Consider the following 23,279-nt stretch of genomic DNA (forward strand, 5'->3'; position numbering starts at 1 on the left):
GTAGCTTAAGCCAGGTGCATTAGAGAATGTTATTCTAAGTTACAATTAAATAATAAACCGTACTTACGTGTCATGAGTCATCAATCTAAGAAACCTCTAAGGATACTACAATGAGGAAGGACAATTATGTGGATATATTGAAGCAACATCTCAAGACATCAGTCAAAGGAAGTTAAAGCTTGGTCGCAAATGGGTCTTCCAAATGGACAATGACCCCAAGCATACTTCCAAAGTTGTGGCAAAATGGCTTGAGGACAACAAAGTCATGGTATTGGATTGGTCATCACAAAGCCCTGACCTCAATCCTATGGAAAATATGTGGGCAGAACTGAAAAAGCGTGTGCGAGCAAGGAGCCCTACAAGCCTGACTCAGGTACAACAGCTCTGTCAGGAGGAATTGGCCAAAATTCACACAACTTATTGTGGGAAGCTTGTGGAAGGCTACCTGAAACGTTTGACCCAGGTTAAACTATTTAAAGGCAATGCTACACAATACTAATTGAGTGTATGTAGTAAACTTCTGATCCACTGGCAATGCGATGAAAGAAGTAAAAGCTGAAATAAATCATTCTCTCTACTAATATTCTGACATTTCACATTCTTACAATAAAGTGGTGATCCAGGGCCTCCCGGGTGGCACAGTGGTCAAGGGCGCTGTACTGCTGCGCCACCAGAGACCCTGGGTTCGTGCCCAGGCTCTGTCACAACCTGCCACAACCGGGAGGTCCGTGGGGCGACGCACAATTGCCCAGGGTCGTCTGGGTTAGGGAGGGCTTGGCCGGTAGGGATATCCTTGTCTCATCACACACCAGCGACTCCTGTGGCGGGCCGGGTGCAACGCACGCCAACCAAGGTGCGGCTGGCTTCCGGGTTGGATGCGCGCTGTGTTAAGAAGCAGTGCGGCTTGGTTGGGTTGTGTATCGGAGGACGCATGACTTTCAACCTTCATCTCTCCCGAGCCCGTACAGGAGTTGCAGTGATGAGACAAGATAGTAGCTACTAAAAACAATTGGGATACCATGAAATTGGGGAGAAAAAGGGGTCAAATTCAAAAAATAAAATATATTTAAAAAAATAAATAAAAGTGGTGATCCTAACAAACCTAAAACAGGGAATTTTTACTTGGATTAAATGTTAGGAATTATGAAAAACTGAGTTCAAATGTATTTTGTTTACCTATATACAGTGTATATATAAGCAAATATAATAAACTGAGGAAGTGACAGATATAGGGGAGGCAATCAATAAGGTAATGGAGTCCAGGTGAGTCCCATGAAGCGCTGATGTGCGTAACGATGGTGGCAAGTGTGCGTAATGATGGGCCACCTGGCGCCAGAGAGGGCGCCACCCGGACTACCCGGCTGAGGCATGGGAGCCGTGTGGAAGCCCGACGAGCCGGCTGAGGCATGATGTGGGATGGGAGCCTGATAAGCCAGCTGAGGCGTGGGAGCCCGACGAGACGGCTGAGGCGTGACATGGTTTGGGAGCCTGCCGAGGCAACCAAGGCAAGAAACTCTCTTGGGCCAGCTACGGCATGGAAGCCCGACGAGCCAGCTGAGGCACCCCCATCAACCCCAACAAGAACAACAACAAAAATCCCTGATGCTTCCAATAATGGTGTCTGCATTCTAAGAGGACAGAGTGAATATTTAATAAATAATGAACAAGAAACAAAACAAGGACAGTGTCTGGACCAAGTGGAACAAAACTACATTAATACAGACAAAGGGATTAAACTGAGGAAGTGACAGATATAGTGGAGACAATCAATAAGGTAAAAGAGTCCAGGTGGGTCTGATGAAGCGCTGATGCGCGTAACGATGGTGACAGGTGTGCGCCCTCGAGCGCCAGATAAAGGGAGCGGGAGCAGGCATGACAAACACTGGCTAGGCATCATTTTGCAATCCAGCATAATGTGATTTACAGTTTGGGTTGCAAAACTCCAGTAAATTTCCCAGGATTTGCAGGAATCCTGTTTGGAAGAATTTGGAAAGTTTGTGGAATTTTTCAACCCTACTTGCAGGCCTGATGTGGCCTGTAAACTATGAGTTTCAAAGCCACTGTTGAAGGCCTTGTGATATACACTATATCTACAAAAGTATGTTGACATCCCTTGAAATTAGTGGATTCAGGCTATTTCAGTTAGCTCCGTTGCTGATAGGTGTGTAAAATCAAGCACACAGCCATGCAATCTCCATAGACATTGGCAGTAGAATGGCCTTACTGAAGAGCTCAATGACTTTCAACGTGTCACCGGCATAGGATGCCACCTTTCCAATAAGTATGCTTGTCAAATTTCTGCACTGCTAGAGATGCTGTTATTGTGAAGTGGAAACGTCTAGGAGCAACAACGGCTCAGCAGTGAAGTGGTAGGCCACACAAGCTCACAGAATGGGCCCGCTGAGCGCTGAAGCACATAGTTTGTCCTCGTTTGCAACACTCCCTAACGAGTTCCAAACTGCTTCTGGAAGCAACGTCAGCACAAGAACTGTTCTTCGGGAACTTAATGAAATGGGTTTCCAAGGCCGAGCAGCCACACACAAGCCTAAGTTCACTATGCACAATGCCAAGCGTCTGCTGGAGTGGTGTAAAGCTCACCACCATTGGACTCTAAAGCAGTGGCAACGCGTTCATTGGAGTGATGACTCTCGCTTCACCATCAAGCAGTCCAACAAATGAATATGGGTTTGGTGGATGCCCTGAGAACGCTACCTGCCCAAATGCATAGTGCCAACTGTATAGTTTGGTGGGGGAATAATGGTCTGGGGCTATTTTTCATGGTTCAGGCTAGACCACTTAGTTCTAGTGAAGGGAACGCTACATCATACAATTACATTCTAGACGATTCTGTGCTTCCAACTTTGTGGCAACAGTTTGGGGAAGGACCTTTCCTGTTTCAGCATGACAATGCCCCCCTCCCCCCTGCACAAAGTGAGGTAAATACAGAAATGGTTTGTTGAGATCGGTGTGGAAGAACTTGACTGGCCTGCACAGAGCCCTAACCTCAACCCCATTGAACACCTTTGGGATAAATTGGAACTCCTAATGTGAGCCAGGCCTAATCACCCAACATCAGTGCCCGACCTCACTAATGCTCTTGTGGCTGAATGGAAGCAAGACCCTGCAGTAATGTTACAGCATCTAATGGAAAGCCTTCCCAGAAGATTGTAGGCTATTATAGTAGCAAAGGGGGACCAACTCCATATAAATACTCATGATTTTGGAATGAGATGTTCAACGAGCAGGTGTCCACATACCTTTGGTCATGTAGTGTATAGTTTGTTTCAATTGTGTTGATAATATTTGCCTAGCAACTCACTTGGTGAAGGTCTCAGTAATGAAAATGAACGAATTGAACACCCAAATCTCTGTCACTAACAAATGCAGTCATGGGTGGTAACTGTGCAATTCAATTGAAAAGGCAAGGCACACTGGGAAATTATTGGAGGTGTGGCTTATTGGGGGAGTTAAACGTAAGTATACCTTACACAAACAAACTGCAGTTGTATTACTCATATGAATGTAATTACTGCTCACTTCAACTATTTAAATTTCTTAACTTTTTTTAGATGATCGTTTTCCTCAAAATGTTTGAGAATCTTTCCGGTTTTAAAGTGCACAGCTTGTTGGCCAAAGCCTATGGGGAAATGAATGGAGTTTTTGGATAAACGCTGATAATAAGGTCTGTGGTAAACAGGCTTAGGATATCGTATATCTTACGTTTTGTTCTATGAAATAATCTTCATAAACTAATTTAGCTTTTTGTGAATTTTGAAGCATCTATGCAATAAAAAAAAGCACATAAAGGCTTCATGATTCATAAAGGTCAGGTTAACTGACTGATATTATCTCATAGAACAAAAGGTACAAGATCTCCTATACCTGTGTTAACCTCAGACCTTGTTGTTGGCGTTAATCCAAAACCCGATTCTATCCGAACTAACCAGAGGTAACCAATTTCCGGTTTGTAAGACTACAAGCTGGCGAGCTCTATAATGAACGTCCTTGAAAGAAATGTGATGTATAGGCTAATGTTAACATTAAAATGTTTTCCGATCAGTTTTATGAGTAATTACATGTTATATAAAAGTTGTAGGACTATGGCAATATCTATGAACATATAACCACAAAAGAAAGTGCAAATTAGGGGCAGTTCCTTTATTCACTAATGAATACAAATATGTTTTCTCGTCGCAGAAGTATTGTAAAAGCGCGATTGAAATTGAAAGGCAATGTTTCCATGTATGCTGCATGTGTCAGCTCAATCGGAAATTACCTTTGCATTTTAACGCAATCTTTCGCGATACTTCCGCGATAAGAATTTAATCCAGCCCTAAATCTTTGAGATTGTGTTATGCACAAAGCGTTTGATGGCCTATAGCCTCTGATTGACCCACACTTCTGTGCCTTAATTCCCAGTGTCCCTATGTGATCTGTCCTGTTTCGCCTGGTCCTGTTTCGCTTGATTTTATACTTCACTATTGATTGATGCACTTGATTTTATGTACTGCACTACATTTTATGTTAGCCTACTTTTCATGTAAGATGTCCTTGAGTGTCTTGAAAGGCGTCTGACAAATACAATTTAGTAGTATTGTTATAATCATTCACGTGTCGTACTTTTCCATTCATTCATTTGTCAGTTTTGTTCACGTGCACCCTTGGATTGAAAAGGGATTTTAAATGTAAATTTGTAAAAACACAGACTTCGATGAATACACCGGAATTACAGTGTATTTAAACAAATTCTAAAATATAGCCATATACAAATTCATCATGATAAAATTATCCTAGTGTAGGCGACTGTATTAAAACATAATTTCGAAATGAGGATTTATGCTCATGGCGCAGCGGTCTAAAGCACTGCAGCTCAGTGCAAGAGGCGTCACGACAGTCCCTGGTTCGAATCCAGGCTGTATCACATCCGGCCGTCATTGGGAGTCCCATGGGGCTACGTACAATTGGTCCGGGTCTGGCCGGGATATGCCGTCACCGTAAATAAGAATGTGATCTTGACGGACTTTCCTAGTTAAATTCAGGTCAAAATAAAGAGTGCTCTCTCCTAATCCCTTACATATTTGTCTATTAAAGAATCCTTAGTTGCTGCATCAATGTGTGGGCTTATAAATTAACGATATATAACCATTGACTGTTGAAGAATATAACTTAAAAATAAAGGCTTCGTTGACGTAGTTGAACTGTCGTACCCCATCAGCGCCAGACGCTTGTTATATTTCAACACTTGTAAATGTAAACAAATACTTTCTAGCCTCAAAACATGGTTAAAACTCGAATGTTTATATCATGGATGGTCAGTCCTCACGCTTTGAATTTGAGAATTGTTCAATTTCTCCAGGCCCATCCCTCAGATTTTTTTGCGAAACACAGGCAGTGTTATTGTTTCAATTAAGGATTCCAGCTTTAACGTCAATTTGAAAGATAAGCTTCAGTGCCATGCGGCTCAATTCCTTGTTATAATACCTCGATGCTGGTACATGTAATTACTTAGTAGGACTAACTATAATACGTTTTTACAGTGTACCTGTATTACAATTCATAATTATCGATTCAACGCCTAGCTGAGTTACATAACAACATTATTGTTACAAACGTAGTTAGGCTTTAGAGGAGCCTAACTATAAAGGCAACCTTATAAAGGTTTGACACTTTATCCTTGGTTTTGATCTACTCGACCTTTTTGTGTTTCTGGACTTGGCGGTGTAATGGTGAGACATTTTCACGCTAACGTTAGTTGTTGTTCATGCGTTAGGCTATGGATATGGAACAATCAAGAGAAAGGTACATGTTGTTTAAATGTCTATCATTAATTGCAATAAAATATGAAGTTAATTAATAACAGTTTGACTTTCTAAAGTTCACGTCCAAAAGTAATTTTGAAACCATTTACAGAAGCAGTCCCTTTACACAGCTAAATTGATTGGTGTTTTGTTGTTTTTCGTTTTTACTTCATTACATAGCAGGAATCAAAATGTAGGCAAGTCTATGTTGAAAGTAAATTGGTTTAAGTATTAGGCTATAATCTCTGATAATTTGATATTTTCCCAATTGACAATAATTTTCCATTAACATTCAACGATAACTTTTGGTCTGTAAAACGATTTCAGTCTTTATATTGATAATGGAGCCTCATACCTATTTGGAAAAATGAAGGGTTGAGTCCCGTTACGCAAATGTTTACCTGTTGTTGACGATGATGATGATGATACCGATGATTATGATGAGGAAGACTATGGTTATTCTAGTAGATTATGGTTCCACCAGTTGCGTCAGATGTCCTCCGAAGAAGTGAACGTTTTGTTTCATATTTTGGAGTGAAAAAACAACATCATGAACATGCTTGTGTATTCGGCACCAAACTGGAATGACCCAATTTGTTTTAGGATTAGCCCCATATCACCACCATGCTAAACAATGCATTATGAGAGTTTACATAGTAGGCCTATCCATTTCGGTGACCAGTCGGGTGTAATGTTGACACAATCCAGTGAGCTGCATCACCCTTAAATAGTCATGTAGCCATATACACAATTCAAAAGCTACGTCTCATTTAGGGAGTTGGTAATAATGATTATTTGTTTTGTCTCACGCACATGCACTTAAGAACTAAGAACTTAAATGGGAATATTGTCTTTGACAACAACAAAAAAGTCCACCGCTTTGTGTGATAGGCTATTTGCGCTTCTAGTATTAGGAAAGTCTCTCTTTAACCCTAAATGTTATTTTTCCTAAATGCATTACTCCCGCTGTTACCTGCGTTATGTCCATATTTATTTTACAGAATAATGCATTGAGCAGACTAGCCTAACGTTATATATCCTCAGGTATGCTAATTTATTTATTATGTATGTTTCATTCAACGCTTGAGTCTCACTTCCCCGAAGGTCTTCCATATTTAGAGTATTATTTGTTTGTGGAAGACTAAAATAGTTGATTAGTAGTAGCAATTAGACCTATACAACGATTTACCCAAATGTAGCCTTTGACAATTTCTTTCTCTTTCGACGCATACAATCCTTAGCTGTTTTGCTAGGTCAGCCTATCTCACTCACTCAGATTTGCTACTTTATTTTCCTCCTCAAAATTATCGAAAGAGGAATGCTTTGGTGCGTAAGAGTTCAGTGCACATATTGAGGAGCTCTTGTGTGGCCCCCGGTGGCCAAGAATTTGGCAATATTTTATCATGAGTTTGCTGGATTAGCATTTTATCATTGCAAAGAACCGGTTCCCATGATCTTCAGTGTGAGCCTACGGGTTATTATTTGCTATATAGCGCAGTCCAGTTTGTCATGCTGGTGTATGTGGTATATCTATCTATAGGCTAACATTTCACACATTGAGGAGCAAGAATTCATAGACGCACCAGGCACAAACGTCAGACAAGATAAACCGATATTTTGATACCAAATTTGGCACGGACATGTCTCCCCCTAGGCCTAAAGCTGATGAGTTCATTTAGTCTAAATGTCGTTTATTTATTTATAAACGTTGTCATTTTGGAGGTAGGTCTACTTTCTTCTTTGGTGATGTGTAATATTTTGACACGTGAATAGAAATGCTGTTTGTGATGATGAGTCATAGCGGTCAGTCGTCACATATGTGGTGTGCGTGTGGGGCAGGGTGGGCTACAGGGGTTATGGTCATTGGCATAAGAACAACTGCCATCTTATAGAAGTCTAAATATTGACATCGTGCCACTGAATGAACATAGACCAACAGCCTATGGGGTCATACCACGCCGTGTGAGGTGTCTTTAGTACCAGCTCTGTATAGTTTCTGTCACACGGTTCTTCCCGTTCGACGTGTCACACCTCACTGAATTAAATCATATAGGAAATGGCCTGAAAGCCAAATGTGGTTTTATCAGAGGTAAGGCGCCTGCGTACTGGAATAATAGCCTCGGGTGAAACAAACCTAATGTCGTGTGCACGGTGGAGGATTCCCACCATCATGAAGCCGTAAAACAGAAATGTCTGCGTTGTCCACATACGAAGAACGTCTGTTTAATACTAGAATTGAGGATTATTCAGTCATTTTGTGTTCCCTATATACAGTAGAATGCCAGAGACTTCAACGACCAAGCTCAGTATGTCAACCTCCCTGCGCGCAATGGAGAATCTTCCATGTGGTGTGATTTTGAATTCACGCGTAAATACAGATATGTACGATATCTGGCCTTCAATTTACATTGCAGGCCTATCGTCATGGAAATTGTGTTGTGTTATCTTGTAATGGTTATTCACTCATTGTAAAGTTATGCGGCCGTGGCCCACACTTAATGCTCCAAATAATGTTGACGAGGCGAGATGAAGGGTCAGAGACGCAGCTCATTCACACATTGCATGGATATTTTCTGTAGGCTACAATTTACTTATTGTTGCCTACACTGCACATGCAGTCCTATTTTCTTATATGCTTTTGTTGACCATTGTTCTCAGATCTGCCCATATAATTATATTCAAATGTTTATTTGTTCACTTCTCTGATGCATGCATGACCCATATAGCCTAGGCTAAATTTGTAAGTATACATTTTTTTTTTTAAATAGGATGAATGTATTCTAACACATGCCTTTATCGGTGTTTGTCTCTTAATTAATCGTGACGAGTTATTTCTGTAAACAAAATCACAATTGCAAACGTTACTGAGTTTGCGCAATGGGAAAATATCTCCAGCAGATTTAGCAGTAAATGAGAGGTTTTAGAGGGGGTTGAGGGACGTGGGAGGGTGGACCTGAAGAAGACTATACTTGAGGCTGACCATTCCTGTTCAGGCACTGGATAGGCAGAGAGGACAACTCAAACTAGCTCGTCACAGACTCAGCGCTTCCGCTTCGTAACGCGTACTACTGTGGATCGTTGGCGTGTGAAGGGAGGGAGAGAGAGAGGAGGGAGGAAAGAAGCTTGGTGACGGACTTGCTCCTCTGGAACACTGCTATATTGCTATGTGCTATCACCAGGGAAGGCTTCCCGAACATCTCGACTATAAGATGTACAATAAAGTAACACCGCGCGCGTTATTTTAGCCATCTTTGCAAGACTCTTGAATGGTCTTGGTCGCTAGGGCGCAGTCAATCTGAAGATAGAGACAATCCATGGAGATACTGGATAGCCTTTTCTGGCTACACATTGGGATTATACATTGAATTGGGTGGAAACTCTTAGCAAACATTTTTTGAAGTAACTACCTCGGCTGTGCCATAGCTTCACAAGATTGAAAGTGACGTTTCTGGTTACAAGGTAAATCAGTTTTTACTGTACGGAGTAGGCTACCCGGTGTCATCGTGGTTATTGGTTCATTATGGTAATTGTTATCGCAGGTCATGTCAGTTTAGGCCCTGGTATTGGGGAAAACATCACGTCTGTTTTTGCAAAGAGCTGGGGACGCGTTTAGATACAGAAGCCGTACATTAGACCATTTTGGCTATACGTCGTGCTCTCTGTTTATACAAATACATATATATTACTATTTGTAGTGGTGGTAGTTGTTACCATCACCATCTAGCATCCAAGGAATACATAGCCTATAGGTTTTGTCCCGAATTTAAGGTTTTTGTAATAATTTGTCTAGATTCCCTACAATAAACATCACGCCGGCAGGTAGCCTAGTGCTTAGTGTTGGGCCAGTAACCGAAAGGTTGCTGGATCGAATCCCCGAACGGACAAGGTAAAAGTCTGTCCTTCTGCCCCTGAGCAAGGCAGTTAACCCACTGTTCCCCAGTAGGCCGTCATTGTAAGTAAAAGTTTGTTCTTAACGGACTTCCCTAGTATTAAAAAATAGTCTACTAGCAAAGCCAACATTATCGAGTTTAGACACGTTATGAGTGGTGTCCTTGCTAAGCATGTATCACCATTGCTATGTGTGTTATTTCTAGTAGCCAACATGCTTATTTCTTATTGTAATCATTTCTGCTACAATTATTGCTGTCTTTATTTTCTTCGTTATTATATCAATTATAATGACAGCCATAGACGTATAGCAGTTGCAAATCATTACGACACGCTCAATCTTTCTTCAATGAAAGAGTCGCAAACTGAAATGTATTAAAAGTATGAAGACTGCGTGTGTTGAGTATGTCATTGGTATTTTATTTTGACCTACAAGTCGTTTCAGTCGAACTGGAATTTCAATTGACTAATGTCACATCAAAAATGTATTGGAAAAAAAGTTATGCGCATAGGTCTATTCAGGACTGAGAATGTGACGTTAAAATGTGCTTTTGTTTAGATCTGACAGTTGAGGCCTTGGTCTCCGGAGCTCCAGACATGGCGGACCAGGATGAAACCGTTGGGCTCCAAAATTCGACAAGCGGTTCAGAGTCAAAGGAATTACACTCCGATAGTAAAGCAGATAAACCAAATGGAACTTCGGGCAAATCTCCATCCTCCCAGACGACATATATTCAACAGGTCAGCGTTACTAACTATTTTGAACCTATGCACTTCAGGTCGACAGCCTCAAGTCACTGCCTAGAGGTTGCTCTGGACCTATATGCCTATCTATAGTATTACTTCAGAGTTGCCACATGTGAATAGTAGGTTAATATGATATTAATATCTATAGGTTTTAGTTAAACTATAATGGAATGTATACTACAGTACAACATTGTCCCGGTATGAATTACATGGCATAGAGAAGTATATATTAGTTGTAAAATGATTGGGATAATTAAGCTTGCAGAATGATGTCAACTGCAAGGAAACGTGATATTGATATTCGTTTGACTTGTCTAATTGTGAAGGGAATGGAGGGGATAAAAGTGTACCTGCACGAGAGGGAACTGTGGGAGAAGTTTCACGAGGTGGGGACGGAGATGATTATCACCAAAGCAGGAAGGTAAGAGGGCAACGCCTGCATAAACGGGCATTATGGGCTATGCAGATACATTTTAGGATTTAAATATTGTTGCCATGGTCAATATATACATACATACACCAATATATTACTGAAATTAGTTATGTCATGTGTGTATGCTTTAATTATATTAATTATCCATGTATGCCATACGCTTAGGCATACATGTGAGGTTATGTTTGAATAATTATTTGTTGACAAAAATTGTCAACATTTAGTGGTACTAATTTAGACAGCTCTGTGTCTGAAAAAGTGAATCCGTCCATGTTATGTATGATGTATGAGCACAGAGATGAGGTTTTACTTTTCAATAATGTGATAGTGAAATTAATGCTGTATTCGTTTCTGGAAGGAGGCCTAATTTCACTTTTCTCAATAGGCCAAGAGCGCCATAAATACATCTATATAGGCAGAGTCATTTTAAGACAGACCCTTGGCTAGATACAAGTCAAATAAACAACACGTGACATATATTACGCGTTATATCACCTCCATTCTTGTAATCCTCTCTCACATTCTCCATCCATTTTATTTTTGAGGTGTATTTTTCCAAGTTGAATACGTGATATTCTTTTCATTCTACCCTAGTTGTTCGTCACGTTTGCCATATTGAAAACATTGTCGAATGACTTTTCAAGACAAAAAGCAGGGGGGGGCGGAGTGTAAATCCGTTTAGCAATTCCGTCTAACTGGCCTGTTTAGAAACTCTCAAGGAATATGGTTGAGATATTCTTGTACCTGTGAACTTCAATATGCATGAATGGTCGGTGGTCTCTGCTCATGTTAACAAATCGTCTTGTGGCTTTTAGGTATTTATTATTAATTTCAGTGATGTCTCAATAGCCTTCTTAGGTGCATTGGGTTAATGTTTTTTCTCGTGGCTGCATAAATCCGTCTTTATATTATGTCCATTCATTCCCCCTTTTTGGCTTAAGACTTTATTAACCATCCCTCCTCAGCCCTTACTCCTTCCCATCATCCGGGGCGGCAGGTAACCTAGTGGTTAGAACTTTTGGCCAGTAACGGAAAGGTTGATACCTCGAATCCCTTTCAAGGTAAAAATCTGTCCTTCTGCCACTGAACAAGGCAGTTAACCCACTGTTCCTAGGCTGTAATTGTAAATAAGAATTTGTTCTTCACTGACTTGCCTAGTTAAATAAAGGATTAGTAAAACAAATCGCCACTTTAGCGTCCGACTTATTTTCTTTAGCAATTTCTATACCATTGCTGACGTTTTACTTGTGGAAATTGGCACATCTGAAAATATATGTGCACACGTCACACATGCATCTGGTTTTAGTGGGGCATTTGATGCAAAATAAGCTTCCTTAAACCGAGAAACATTAGGCCCATTCCTTCGCAGAATAGCCTGTTTTCTTTTGTTGCATGCGTAAAAGTATGCAGTCGCTTCCAAACGAACAAAATATATATTTGGCTACTTTAGTTTCCATTTGTTTTATTGATTGATGTTCTAAGCTTAATTTGGTTGTGTGTGTATGACGTTGATATTCATTTTGAACCAGTGTGGTTTACACCCACCCATTAAGACGTGGAGTGTAGGTCATTCGTAGATTTGTTTAAGCTTGCAAAATGTGGAACAAGTTGTGGGCTTCTATGCAAGGCCTGTGTCAAGGTTGTAGAAGTTCATTGATTTTAACAGAATGATTTCGAAACTGTAATCAATGTATGACAGGCAGGACATCATGTAGAGTTGAACAGTATCGACTATTCCATAAATGTGTCAATAATCCTACATTCCCTTAAGCAAATGGCTACTTCAATCAATGATAGCAGTCATACTTTATTCATGGGAGACATTTGCACTTGCATTGTGTAACTATTTCATCGTGCTTCATTTGCAGAAGAATGTTTCCCAGCTTCAAAGTGAAGGTCACTGGATTGAACCCGAAAACAAAATACATACTCCTGATGGATGTCGTGCCTGCGGACGACCATCGCTACAAGTTCGCGGATAATAAATGGTATGTAGGACTTTTTCAAAACAAGTGCCTCTTGGATCGTTCCAGGCTATTTCCAAAGCCGTATCGCAACTACCTGTATGCAACATGATCACGTGAACACATTATGATACGTATTTTCTGCTCCAGGATGTTTCACAACCCTATAGCGAGTTTTAATAGCAGCACCGTGCAGTTCAGTAGCATATGGACCTATGCCCTCAGGCTACTACTATTGCATACATCGATATATGGAAACTGTAGTCAATGTGCAATAAATTATCCCAGTAGGCCTATAAGAATATATCCAGTTTATGTCAATAAATTGCCTAATGGAATGAGATTCATAATTAGTCTTGGGAGGTTTATGCCTCAAATTCTTTTATCATGCATTTCGTAGGCCTAGTAGGCAATCTTTAGCAAACTATTCCTTATGTCTCAAATGTATAAACATGTTGCCTGCTGTAGGCTGTGGAGCCTAGTGTAGTTTAAAATACAATTTTACCAAATCCGAAGAAGAAGAAATGGCTTTCGGGTGGAGTAAGGCAATTGAGTTGGGGGATCCTTGGAAAGTGCTGCGGAGTTGTGCTGACTACCGAATGGAGGCTTAGGCTATTTTTGTGTTTTATGCGAATTTAATATAGCGTTGATGTTTCGTATGGTGAGGGTGTATAGCTCTCTTCTGACACCTCTGAGGCATTCTCTTTGCCGTCCGTGAAACGTAGCTTAAACACAATTTGTCATGTCCATCTGGTCAACAATGCCTTTTTGGGGTCAGTGGTTTTCTATTGAGAGTTTTTAAAGAGTATAATCACATGCAAATAACGCTGATAATGACCTGTTCAGCGCATGTTGTGGAACTAATCCGCTCTTTGTCAACTAAGAAAATAATGTTCGCCCGTGCCAAATTGCAGGTTATTTGTTGTTGGACAACGTATAGCACGCCATACGACACAAGACTATAGGCTTAATGTGGGATATTATATAAAAACATGTGTTCAGTTTGCATTTATTGTCACACAATAGCCTTTTTCACAAAAATGTGCCATTGGTATTACTTTGGGGTGAGAGTAGGCTAAACACAAATAGGCGATACGTGGACAGTATTAAAAACTACAAACTAAAGACATTTGTCGAACCTTCAATTTCACGAACTATTGGCCTATAATGGGATAACCTTGGTAAAATCTCCAGTTTTGGAACAAACCCTAGGCCTACTACCAACGAGCTTAAATTAATTTATTTCGAAAAAGCTTTGGCGACAAATTAGGCTAAACCTGTATTTCTGATTTAAAAGTGAATTGTAAACAGCTGAAACTGACGAACAACTACCTGGATCCTTTTGGACATGTATGTTTACGGCTCTTCATATTTTAGCAGTAGGAAACAGTGGGGAAGTAGGGAAAGTATTTTTTAAACGCTGACTTTGGTGGTGTGATTCAGGTCTGTGACCGGGAAGGCCGAACCTGCCATGCCCGGGAGGCTCTACGTTCACCCGGACTCTCCTGCGACTGGGGCGCATTGGATGAGGCAGCTAGTCTCTTTCCAGAAGCTGAAACTGACGAACAACCACCTGGATCCTTTTGGACATGTATGTTTACGGCTCTTCATATTTTATGGGTTGGTCTGTATGTAAAGCGCATAATGATTTTCGTAAAGGAATACTGTGGCTTATAATTATCAACACAACATCTGCATGCATTAGTAAAGATTAGAAGTCAGATGGCATCCGTTTCTTTCCTTTTAACGACGCTCTCATTATGAACTCCCAAGACCCTAGATTTTGTGATCCATGTCTGAAACAATATAGCAAACACAAATATCACTTACATAATCGATTTTCTTCGATGTTAAAAATTGTGCTCTGGGCTAGAGATGTGGTTCATGTGGGTCCAGGTTTGAGTGACATTGTGTCCAAATTACACATCTAAACAGAGAATACAGGATAGGACTGATTATGATACAATAGTTATATCCTTTATAGGACATACAAACTGCCCTATGCAATTATTAATATTTTGTTAATTGACAATCACAAGAACAATATTGGTTGTTAAAGAAATTGAAACAAGGAAGTGGATTATGCACAAAATAGGCAATAAGAAAAAAGTGAGAAACTTACTCTATCCATCTCTTGAATTATGGCATGAAGGAAAGTGTCAATATTGGTCACCTGCTTGTTGCTTCTACATGTATGAAGCTGATTAGAATTGCAATTGGTTGAGCCTATTCTTTCTGCTATAAGCAAATATCAAACTGGATGCAAACCATAACACTATAAAGGTCAGCACATAATCATATGGTCACAGATTTAACAGCAATTTGCCATCATTGATGATAGCCGTAGTAGGGAGTATGTTGATTGGAAACCATTTTGCATTGTTTGCATGTATAAAAGTATTGGCTCACTGCAAATCTACAGCACAATGCGTGTGATTTTGAAGTCAGCAATAGGACAGACTGTACTCTCTTTAACCATTGACCAAAGCACCTACAGCACACAGCACTATCTATCTTCTGCCCGATCACATGACTCCTTTGGCAGTGTGTGAGAATTTATAGTGATTGTTGCCTTGCCAAATCCCAGCTGGTAGAATGAAATTGGAGCTCAGTTCAGTTGGATTGTGAGCAGTGTTGTAAATTTTGGGCCAGAATGCATTTTTAATTGGTTGCAGTGGTTCCTGGCATGCCCTCTTTCTCGTGCTCAGAAAGTTCCATAGGATTCATAAATGAAATACTGGTGCTAGACCAAAAAACAATTCTATCAGCTTGTTTGTCCAGCTGGTTGAAATAACTTTGAGACAATTTATAATTACTAGCATCAATACATGGAGTTGAAACATGTCAGTGAGGTAGACAGTTAGGAGGAAACAGTACAATTCTTTACAATTGTTTGATAATTAGGCAGAACAGAGCAGGACCTCCCCTCCCCAGCCAGAGAGCATGCTGGGATAAACCAGTGGCTCCTGTAGGTTTCAGAAGGTTGAAATTCATGTTTTTATGACTGTGTATGTTTAATTGAGTGTGAATGCGAGTTTATTGAAGGGATTTCTGATATTTAGTTCGATTTTTACAGTTAATTTAGCTATTGTTAAAGTTTACACTACATCTTATTGACTATATATATATATATATGATGTTTGTTTACTCTCAATCATATAGATGGTATAATCTCAGTTATTTGGGTTAGGTTGCTAATTGAGGCGTTAGTTTCAATCTGATACCAATAGTATGCATATTAACATATGATTACCCATTTTCAGTTTATGGCCTACGTTTTATCACAAGCCTCAGCTAGGGCTTTGATCTCCATCTCAACTCGCGAAACATTTCTCAATGTTATTCATCTTCTCCCCCAATTTGCTGGTGCACTCGTCCAGTCCTCCCCACACATGTTTTAGCCAGGAGGGTGGAGTGTGGATATCCCACTGTTTATGTTCCAATGGCAGTGTGAGATGAGCAATAGATGATGGTGTACAAAGCCTGTTAATCCAAAGGCTTCAGAAAGCCCTCTGATGTGGAGGAACTTGAAAGCAGAGGGCAGCCGCTGGGGACCCAGGCTGATCCCTCACTATCATTAAATACTATCATACAGAGTCGGGGGGGAATGGAGATGCGGAGAGCAAGGGCAACTGGGCAGGGAGACAAGGCGTGTGCTGGAGGCCTAGTGGGTGGTCTGCTATGCTCTGTGGTCACCCCGTTCACAGACTGACAGACACGAAGGGAACACCAACCCTGTCTGTGGTTCATGTTGTTGTCTGTAGAAAATGAACACAAGACTCTTGGTGTAGGTCACATGGCACATAGATGTCTTCAGGAGTTAGAAAACAAGGTTTCAGCCATCTACATGTGTTAAATCAAAGCATCCCCATGGTTTGTATCATAGTGAATCTGTAAGACAGATAACTTTTACATTTGCGGTGATATAGGCTGTTGTTCATAAATTATTTACAAGTCCCTAACCAACTTCCTCTGAAGGCTTTGTGGTGGGATTGGTGAATGTGAGCATACATTCTGTTTTCTCCCACAGCTTTTATCTAATTCAGTGTTTTAAAATACTTCAAAAATACTTCAGCTTTGACCCATTGTATTTTTAATGGGCCACATCAATGTGAGTCATCATGTATTCCCAGTGTTGGCTGTTAGTACTTTCACCCCTTTTTGGTTTCGAAGACAATCAAATGCATTGTACACTAACCTACTATCAAAGTGCTTTTGGAAAATTCACAGTGGATCACTATTTACTCTCTCTTCTGAGGGTGAACTGTTCAATCAGCTGTGAGAATCCACCGAGTTCATGTCTTTGTAATTCCCCAGCAGTCTAGGAGGTCAGGGCATCCTCTCCCTTTTCTCTGCAGCATGGCAATTGAAAGGAAAGTACTTAAACAACCCTACAGATAAGAAATAGGTGGAATGCCCAGAGGCAGGGGTGCAGGGGGTTCCTGAGGGGGCAATGGAGAAAAAAACCCTGTTGTTATCTGCAAATGTAAGTGGATTTAATGAAATTAAAAATCATTAGATTGTTCATGGTTGATGCCCATGACTCCACAGTATGTCAGACCAATTAGACTAAAGCCTGCGGATGAGATGGCCTCATGAGAAGAGTTCAGGGCTCAAGTTCAGCTGGGTGGACCGCGTCTTAACGTCGCCAATGGTAGTAGTCATCACTTAGCGTTACTAGACCGGAGGAGTCAGGGCAAATGCAGGGAAAGAGAAGATGTTTACGTGTTACAATGGGAACTCATCTTTTCTGACATGTGCATTTTCATGGGATGTAAAGAGCATTGTAATGTATTACTGTCATGCCCTTCAGTGATGTGTTTGTAGAGTTACATATAAGCTATGCTCACATTTCGATTTTGACTGTGCTTTAAATTATATGGTCAGATAAATGTACATATACTGTATCTTGGGCTCCCGATTGGCGCAGCGGTCTATAAGGTCTATAAGGCGCAGCGGTCTATAAGGCGCAGCGGTCTCTATAAGGCGCAGCGGTCTCTATAAGGCGCAGCGGTCTCTATAAGGCGCAGCGGTCTCTAAGGCGCAGCGGTCTATAAGGCGCAGCGGTCTCTATAAGGCGCAGCGGTCTCTATAAGGCGCAGCGGTCTCTATAAGGCGCAGCGGTCTCTATAAGGCGCAGCGGTCTCTATAAGGCGCAGCGGTCTCTATAAGGCGCAGCGGTCTCTATAAGGCGCAGCGGTCTCCATAAGGCGCAGCGGTCTCCATAAGGCGCAGCGGTCTATAAGGCTAAGGCGCAGCGGTCTATAAGGCGCAGCGGTCTATAAGGCGCAGCGGCGCAGCGGTCTATAAGGCGCAGCGGTCTATAAGGCGCAGCGGTCTATAAGGCGCAGCGGTCTATAAGGCGCAGCGGTCTATAAGGCGCAGCGGTCTATAAGGCGCTGCATCTTAGTGCAAGAGGTGTTGCTGCAGTCGCTGGTTCATATCCAGACTGCATCACATCCAGCTGTGATTGGGAGTCCCATCGGGTGGCACACAATTGCCAGGGTAGGCCGTCATTGTAAATAAGAATGTGTTCTTAACTGACTTGCCTAGTTAAATAAAGGTAAAGTGAATTGCTATATGAGTATTCTTGGTTATAATAAATATTTTGTGTGTTTTTATATACACTGAACAAAAATATAAATGCAACATGTAAAGTGTTGGTCCCATGTTTCATGAGCTGGAATAAAAGATCATAGAAATGTTCCATACTCACAAAATGCGGATTTCTCTCATTCTGTATACAAATGTGTTAATATCCCTATTATGGAGCATTTCTCTTTTGCCAAAATAATCCATCCACCTGATAGTTGTGGCATATCAAGAAGCTGCTTAAACAGCATGATCATTAAACAGGTGCACCTTGTGCTAGGGACAATAAAAGTCCACTCTAAAATGTGTGTGCAATTGGCATGCTGATTGCAGAAATGTCCACCAGAGCTTTTGCCAGATCATTTTATGTTAATTTCTCTACCATAAGCCGCCACCAACGTCATTTTAGAGAATTTGGCAGTACATCCAAACAGCCATTAAACCGCATACCATGTGTATGGCATCGTGTGGGCGAGCAGTTTGCTGATATCAACGTTGTGAACCGGGTGCCCCATGGTGGTGTTATGGTGTGGGCAGGCATAAGCTATGGACAATGAACACAATTGTATTTTATCGATGTCAATTTGAATGCACAGAGATAACGTGATCAGATCCTGAGGCCCATTGTTGTGCCATTCATCCGCCACCATCACCTCATGTTTCAGTATGATAATGCACATCCCCATATCGCAAGGATCTGTACACAATTCCTGGAAGCTGAAAATGTCCCAATTCTTCCAAGGTCTGCATCCTCACCAGACATGTCACCCATCGAGCATGTTTGGGATGCTCTGGATTGACGTGTACATCAGCGGGCTCCAGTTCACACCAAATATCCATCAACTTCGCACAGCTGTTGAAGAGGAGTGGGACAACATTCCACAGGCCACAATCAACAGCCTGATCAACTCTATGAGAAGGAGATGTGTCACGCTGCATAAGGCAGATGGTGGTCACACCAGATACAGTACTGTCTAGTTTTCTGATCCACACACCTACCTTGTTTTTTAAGGTATCTGTGACCAACAGATGCATATCTGTATTCCCAGTCATGTGAAATCCATAGATTACTGCCTAATGAATGTATTTCAATTGGCTGATTTCCTTATATGAACTGTAACTCAGTCATTGAGTTTATATTTTTGTTCAGTATATTTGTATGTTTTATTCAAAGCACTAGCAATAGTATTTTGAGTTTATCTGAATTTTCTGAATGGGTTTAGAACTATGTTTCTTATTCTTGGTGCTGGGGACCCAAATGGCTACACATTTGCCCCGGCACTCCACACCAGATTGATTCCACTAATCAAAGGTTTGTTGATGAGTTGATTTGTAGAATCAGTTGTGTAGTACTAGGGCAAACTCAACAAAAAAACACTGGTTTAGATTTATCTGAATGTGATTTTGATAATATCAGACTTTGTGTTTTGGTGAGCTTATGCGTCAGGGTGTCCTATTTGTCAGGAGAAAACAGAAATTGTCAAAATACAAATAGGCATACATTTCTCTCTTCAGATTATCCTGAACTCCATGCATAAATACCAACCCAGGATTCACATCGTGAAAGCGGATGAAAATAACGGCTTTGGCTCCAAGAACACGGCGTTTTGTACCCACGTCTTCCCAGAGACTGCCTTCATTGCGGTTACGTCCTACCAGAACCATAAGGTAAGTCTTCGATTTTGGACATATTTAAGTAATTGTATTGTACGTGTGTGAATAGCCTAAATTGTTGTAAATTTGTCAGTGTATCATGGATTAGTAATTAATTACACAGAGTTTATAACTAATACAATCTTTTTGACTTCTAAGCATAGAGAAAAAATGCCTTTTTGCATCGCCTTGTCAATTGAAAGTGACACAAATCGTCACAACACTTAGGGAAAAAATTAATGGAATAATTGAAAACAGTTCATTAGCATCAGAAAGTTGCTCATGCTGTAGCCTTTATTGCTGCTAAAGACCTGACGGTAAAACGTATAGCCGACGAATGAGCTCATTATCAGAGCTTGAATAATAAAACGGATAGGGTGTATCCTTTCGCAAGAAATGGAGTCCGATGTAATTATATGTCCCCATGAGCAGTGGCAAAACATAAGACCCACGTCTGATAATCACCGATATCCTATTCAGTCATTGGCAGATGTGAGTAAGCTGTCCTATGGGCCGGGGAAACCGAATGTCCAAAATATTGGATAAGGCATGACCTCAAGAGACTTTTGGTCATTTCAGTGACTGGTCCTGTTTCATTCAACTTTAAACTCAACGATACGAATTACAGATACTCCTCATACATTTTGAAAGTTGTATTACAGGCATGTGAGTGTATGTTCTTTATTATGTTTGCGCTTTATTGATAGGCTATTGTATATTACTAGATAAAATGTAGTAGCCTATATCCTGTAAGAAATAAAGCAACAGCCTGTTTTATTGTCACCAATGTGCTCCATAGGATACTGAAGCTGCAGTAAATGTCGAAATAGTCCATATTGTGATTATTTTAATCATAAACAATTAATTAATGTATGCATTTATTTTTGTTTCTTATTGAAATGTGATAATTCACAGGCACATAGACTATTACGCATGGACTCGAGCTTGCAAGTATTATAATTTTAGTTATACTTAAATATGTCAATTCTAGATTAAAACATGAGTATATTTTCTTTCATGTACACTACCATACCTAGGCATACATCTATTTATTGTAATATGTTTCTATATGAACTTGAAAACATTTACGTCCACTTGTTGAATGCGCTTTATTTTGATTGCGATTTGGAGCGTTTAGGGAAGACATCGAAATAATATTAAAGAATTAGTTTTTCTCAAGTTCTGACGACTCATAATCTTAGGAGTGCTGTCCTATCGTTTCTGCGTCTGTTTAACATCCGTTTTTAACTATGTCGGAGTCAGATTTTAGTGTGGAACAGAGGGAATATGCAAGGGGGCGAGGACCCTTAATGTGTCCTGAGCCAATCCGAATTCCCAAAGACTCTGAGGAACAGGAAATTCAAATGACTGAAACTCTGGAGAAACCATTCATTATATTCAGGGAGTTTATTGAGGGGACCTGAGAATGCAACATGGGCTAATTATTATTACCAGAGCCTGCCAGACTTCCAGATAGATGTCTGATTACCGTAACTTTTTCATCGAATACATAATCCAAGAAGGTTACATCTGCCAATTAAACTAGAGAACGTAATCATGCCATGCATTTTGGGGAAAGGGCACTAACGCGCATGAGCAGACGCAGCCATCTGCCGTCAAAACGGTCAAACTTGACCATACTATAGGCTTGAATTGAACAAATATAGCAATGTCCTTCTTAGTAAGCTATTTTGAAAACAACACGCGTTTTCACATCTTCTGTTCTCAAATCAATAGGCAAATAGGCTACAGAAAAGCTTTTGTCCTAGGCATGTTGAATCTGAACGTATAATTGTACCAGCTAATTGACTACCTCTAACGAATTATAATTGCATTATAGTAAATACCATAGCCAAATATCACATGCAATGCATGATATAAACAAATGCAGTATCCTACTGTATTATGAATGAATGTTTGTCATGGTTGCTATCTGTGGTAAAGACAAGTATATCTAACGAGTTGGTAACAACTTGCTTTGTATTTAACGGGGTGTATATGCCTATAAATGTTTCCAGAATTGTTAGGAAACTCTGTTACACCAGGCTTGTCTAATTCTTTCATACTATCAGTGTTAATTCAGGGCGCTTTCTTTGATACAAACAACAGCACACTATTCAATATTTATAATATACGTTTGGAAATAGTCTTACATTTGTATAGTCTGGTAGGAATTCGTCCAAGTGATAAGTGATGCAACCTGATTGACGCTCAGTAATAGAAACTTCATCAAAGTTTCATTAGTGAATTAGGTTTCGTTTCATTAACATTTGCATTTACTATGATATCCTTGCCCGTCTAATGTAATATTTCACCTGAATTATCCTGCATATTAGGTTTGCAATTAAATAGGCATGGTAGGCCTAAGCGATTACTTCGGCGTTTGGATATGCTATTTTGTTGAGGGTGTGTTACAAGTTATTTTTGCAAACATTTTGTACCACCAACAGTTATTTACAAAATTAGTGCTTTTTTAAATAGATAACTAACATTGAGAATCATTATGTTGTTGGAAAACGATTATTCTTTTTTTTTTAAAAGATTGAATTCCCTTAACTTCTTTATTGTCCACACTTTATTTTCTACATTTGCTTCTCAATGAAAATCTACACGGTGCCAAAACGCACCATATATTAACGAGAAGCTAAAAAAGTGTTTTTTTTTCTCAACAAGAGAAGTACAAGGTTTCGTAGAAAGTGAGAGCCAGTGCGTGGACAAAAATCCATTGTTGTTGTGAGGCGGTAAGCACTCGACCCGCCAACTAATTAGGGCCTACCTGCCAGAAACAGCGCGCCATTGCGTGAGGGTGATCCCTGCATTCTGTTTAGCCTCGGAGTCGTTACTACACTGAGAAAAAAAAGGTGCTATCTAGAACCTAAAATGGTTCTTCGGCTGTCCCCTTATGATAACCGTTCGTATAACCCTTTTTGGGTTCCAGGTAGAAGCTTTTCCACAGGGGGTTATACATGGAACACGGAAGTGTTCTACTTGGAACCCTTAAAGGGCTTTCCTATGGGGACAGTCCATGGAAAATTACATTTTTGGCGTCAACTTTAGAGTTGTAGCCTGATCCACTCTAATATTTATAGAGTTGTGTGGTCCAGCTATACTTTTATGATAGAAAGTGTTCATATTTAGAATTAATGAATGAATGTTGTTTTTCGGGATACAATTGTGTGCTTACACTGAGCACATGGTCAATTC

At 40.4% G+C, this 23,279-nt stretch overlaps 1 protein-coding gene across 2 annotated transcripts in view; it reads left to right on the forward strand.

Moving 5' to 3' along the window:
• Positions 1-23,279, forward strand: part of LOC115101167 (T-box transcription factor TBX5-A-like) — a 43,019-nt gene that overhangs the window by 14,224 nt on the left and 5,516 nt on the right. The window contains exons 1-6 of one of the 2 annotated variants that reach the window (XM_029620441.2): positions 8,857-9,257; positions 10,246-10,427; positions 10,760-10,854; positions 12,735-12,854; positions 14,274-14,421; positions 19,938-20,090. In XM_029620441.2, coding sequence (XP_029476301.2) covers positions 10,284-10,427; positions 10,760-10,854; positions 12,735-12,854; positions 14,274-14,421; positions 19,938-20,090 — 660 coding nt within the window. In that variant the 5' untranslated portion in view covers positions 8,857-9,257; positions 10,246-10,283. Of the gene's footprint in view, positions 1-8,856; positions 9,258-10,245; positions 10,428-10,759; positions 10,855-12,734; positions 12,855-14,273; positions 14,422-19,937; positions 20,091-23,279 lie in introns of those variants that run through there. The other variant, XM_065004774.1, reaches the window with a different exon arrangement.

This window comes from Oncorhynchus nerka, linkage group LG19 (genome assembly GCF_034236695.1).
Source record: "Oncorhynchus nerka isolate Pitt River linkage group LG19, Oner_Uvic_2.0, whole genome shotgun sequence".
In the NCBI taxonomy this organism is placed as follows: domain Eukaryota; kingdom Metazoa; phylum Chordata; class Actinopteri; order Salmoniformes; family Salmonidae; genus Oncorhynchus; species Oncorhynchus nerka.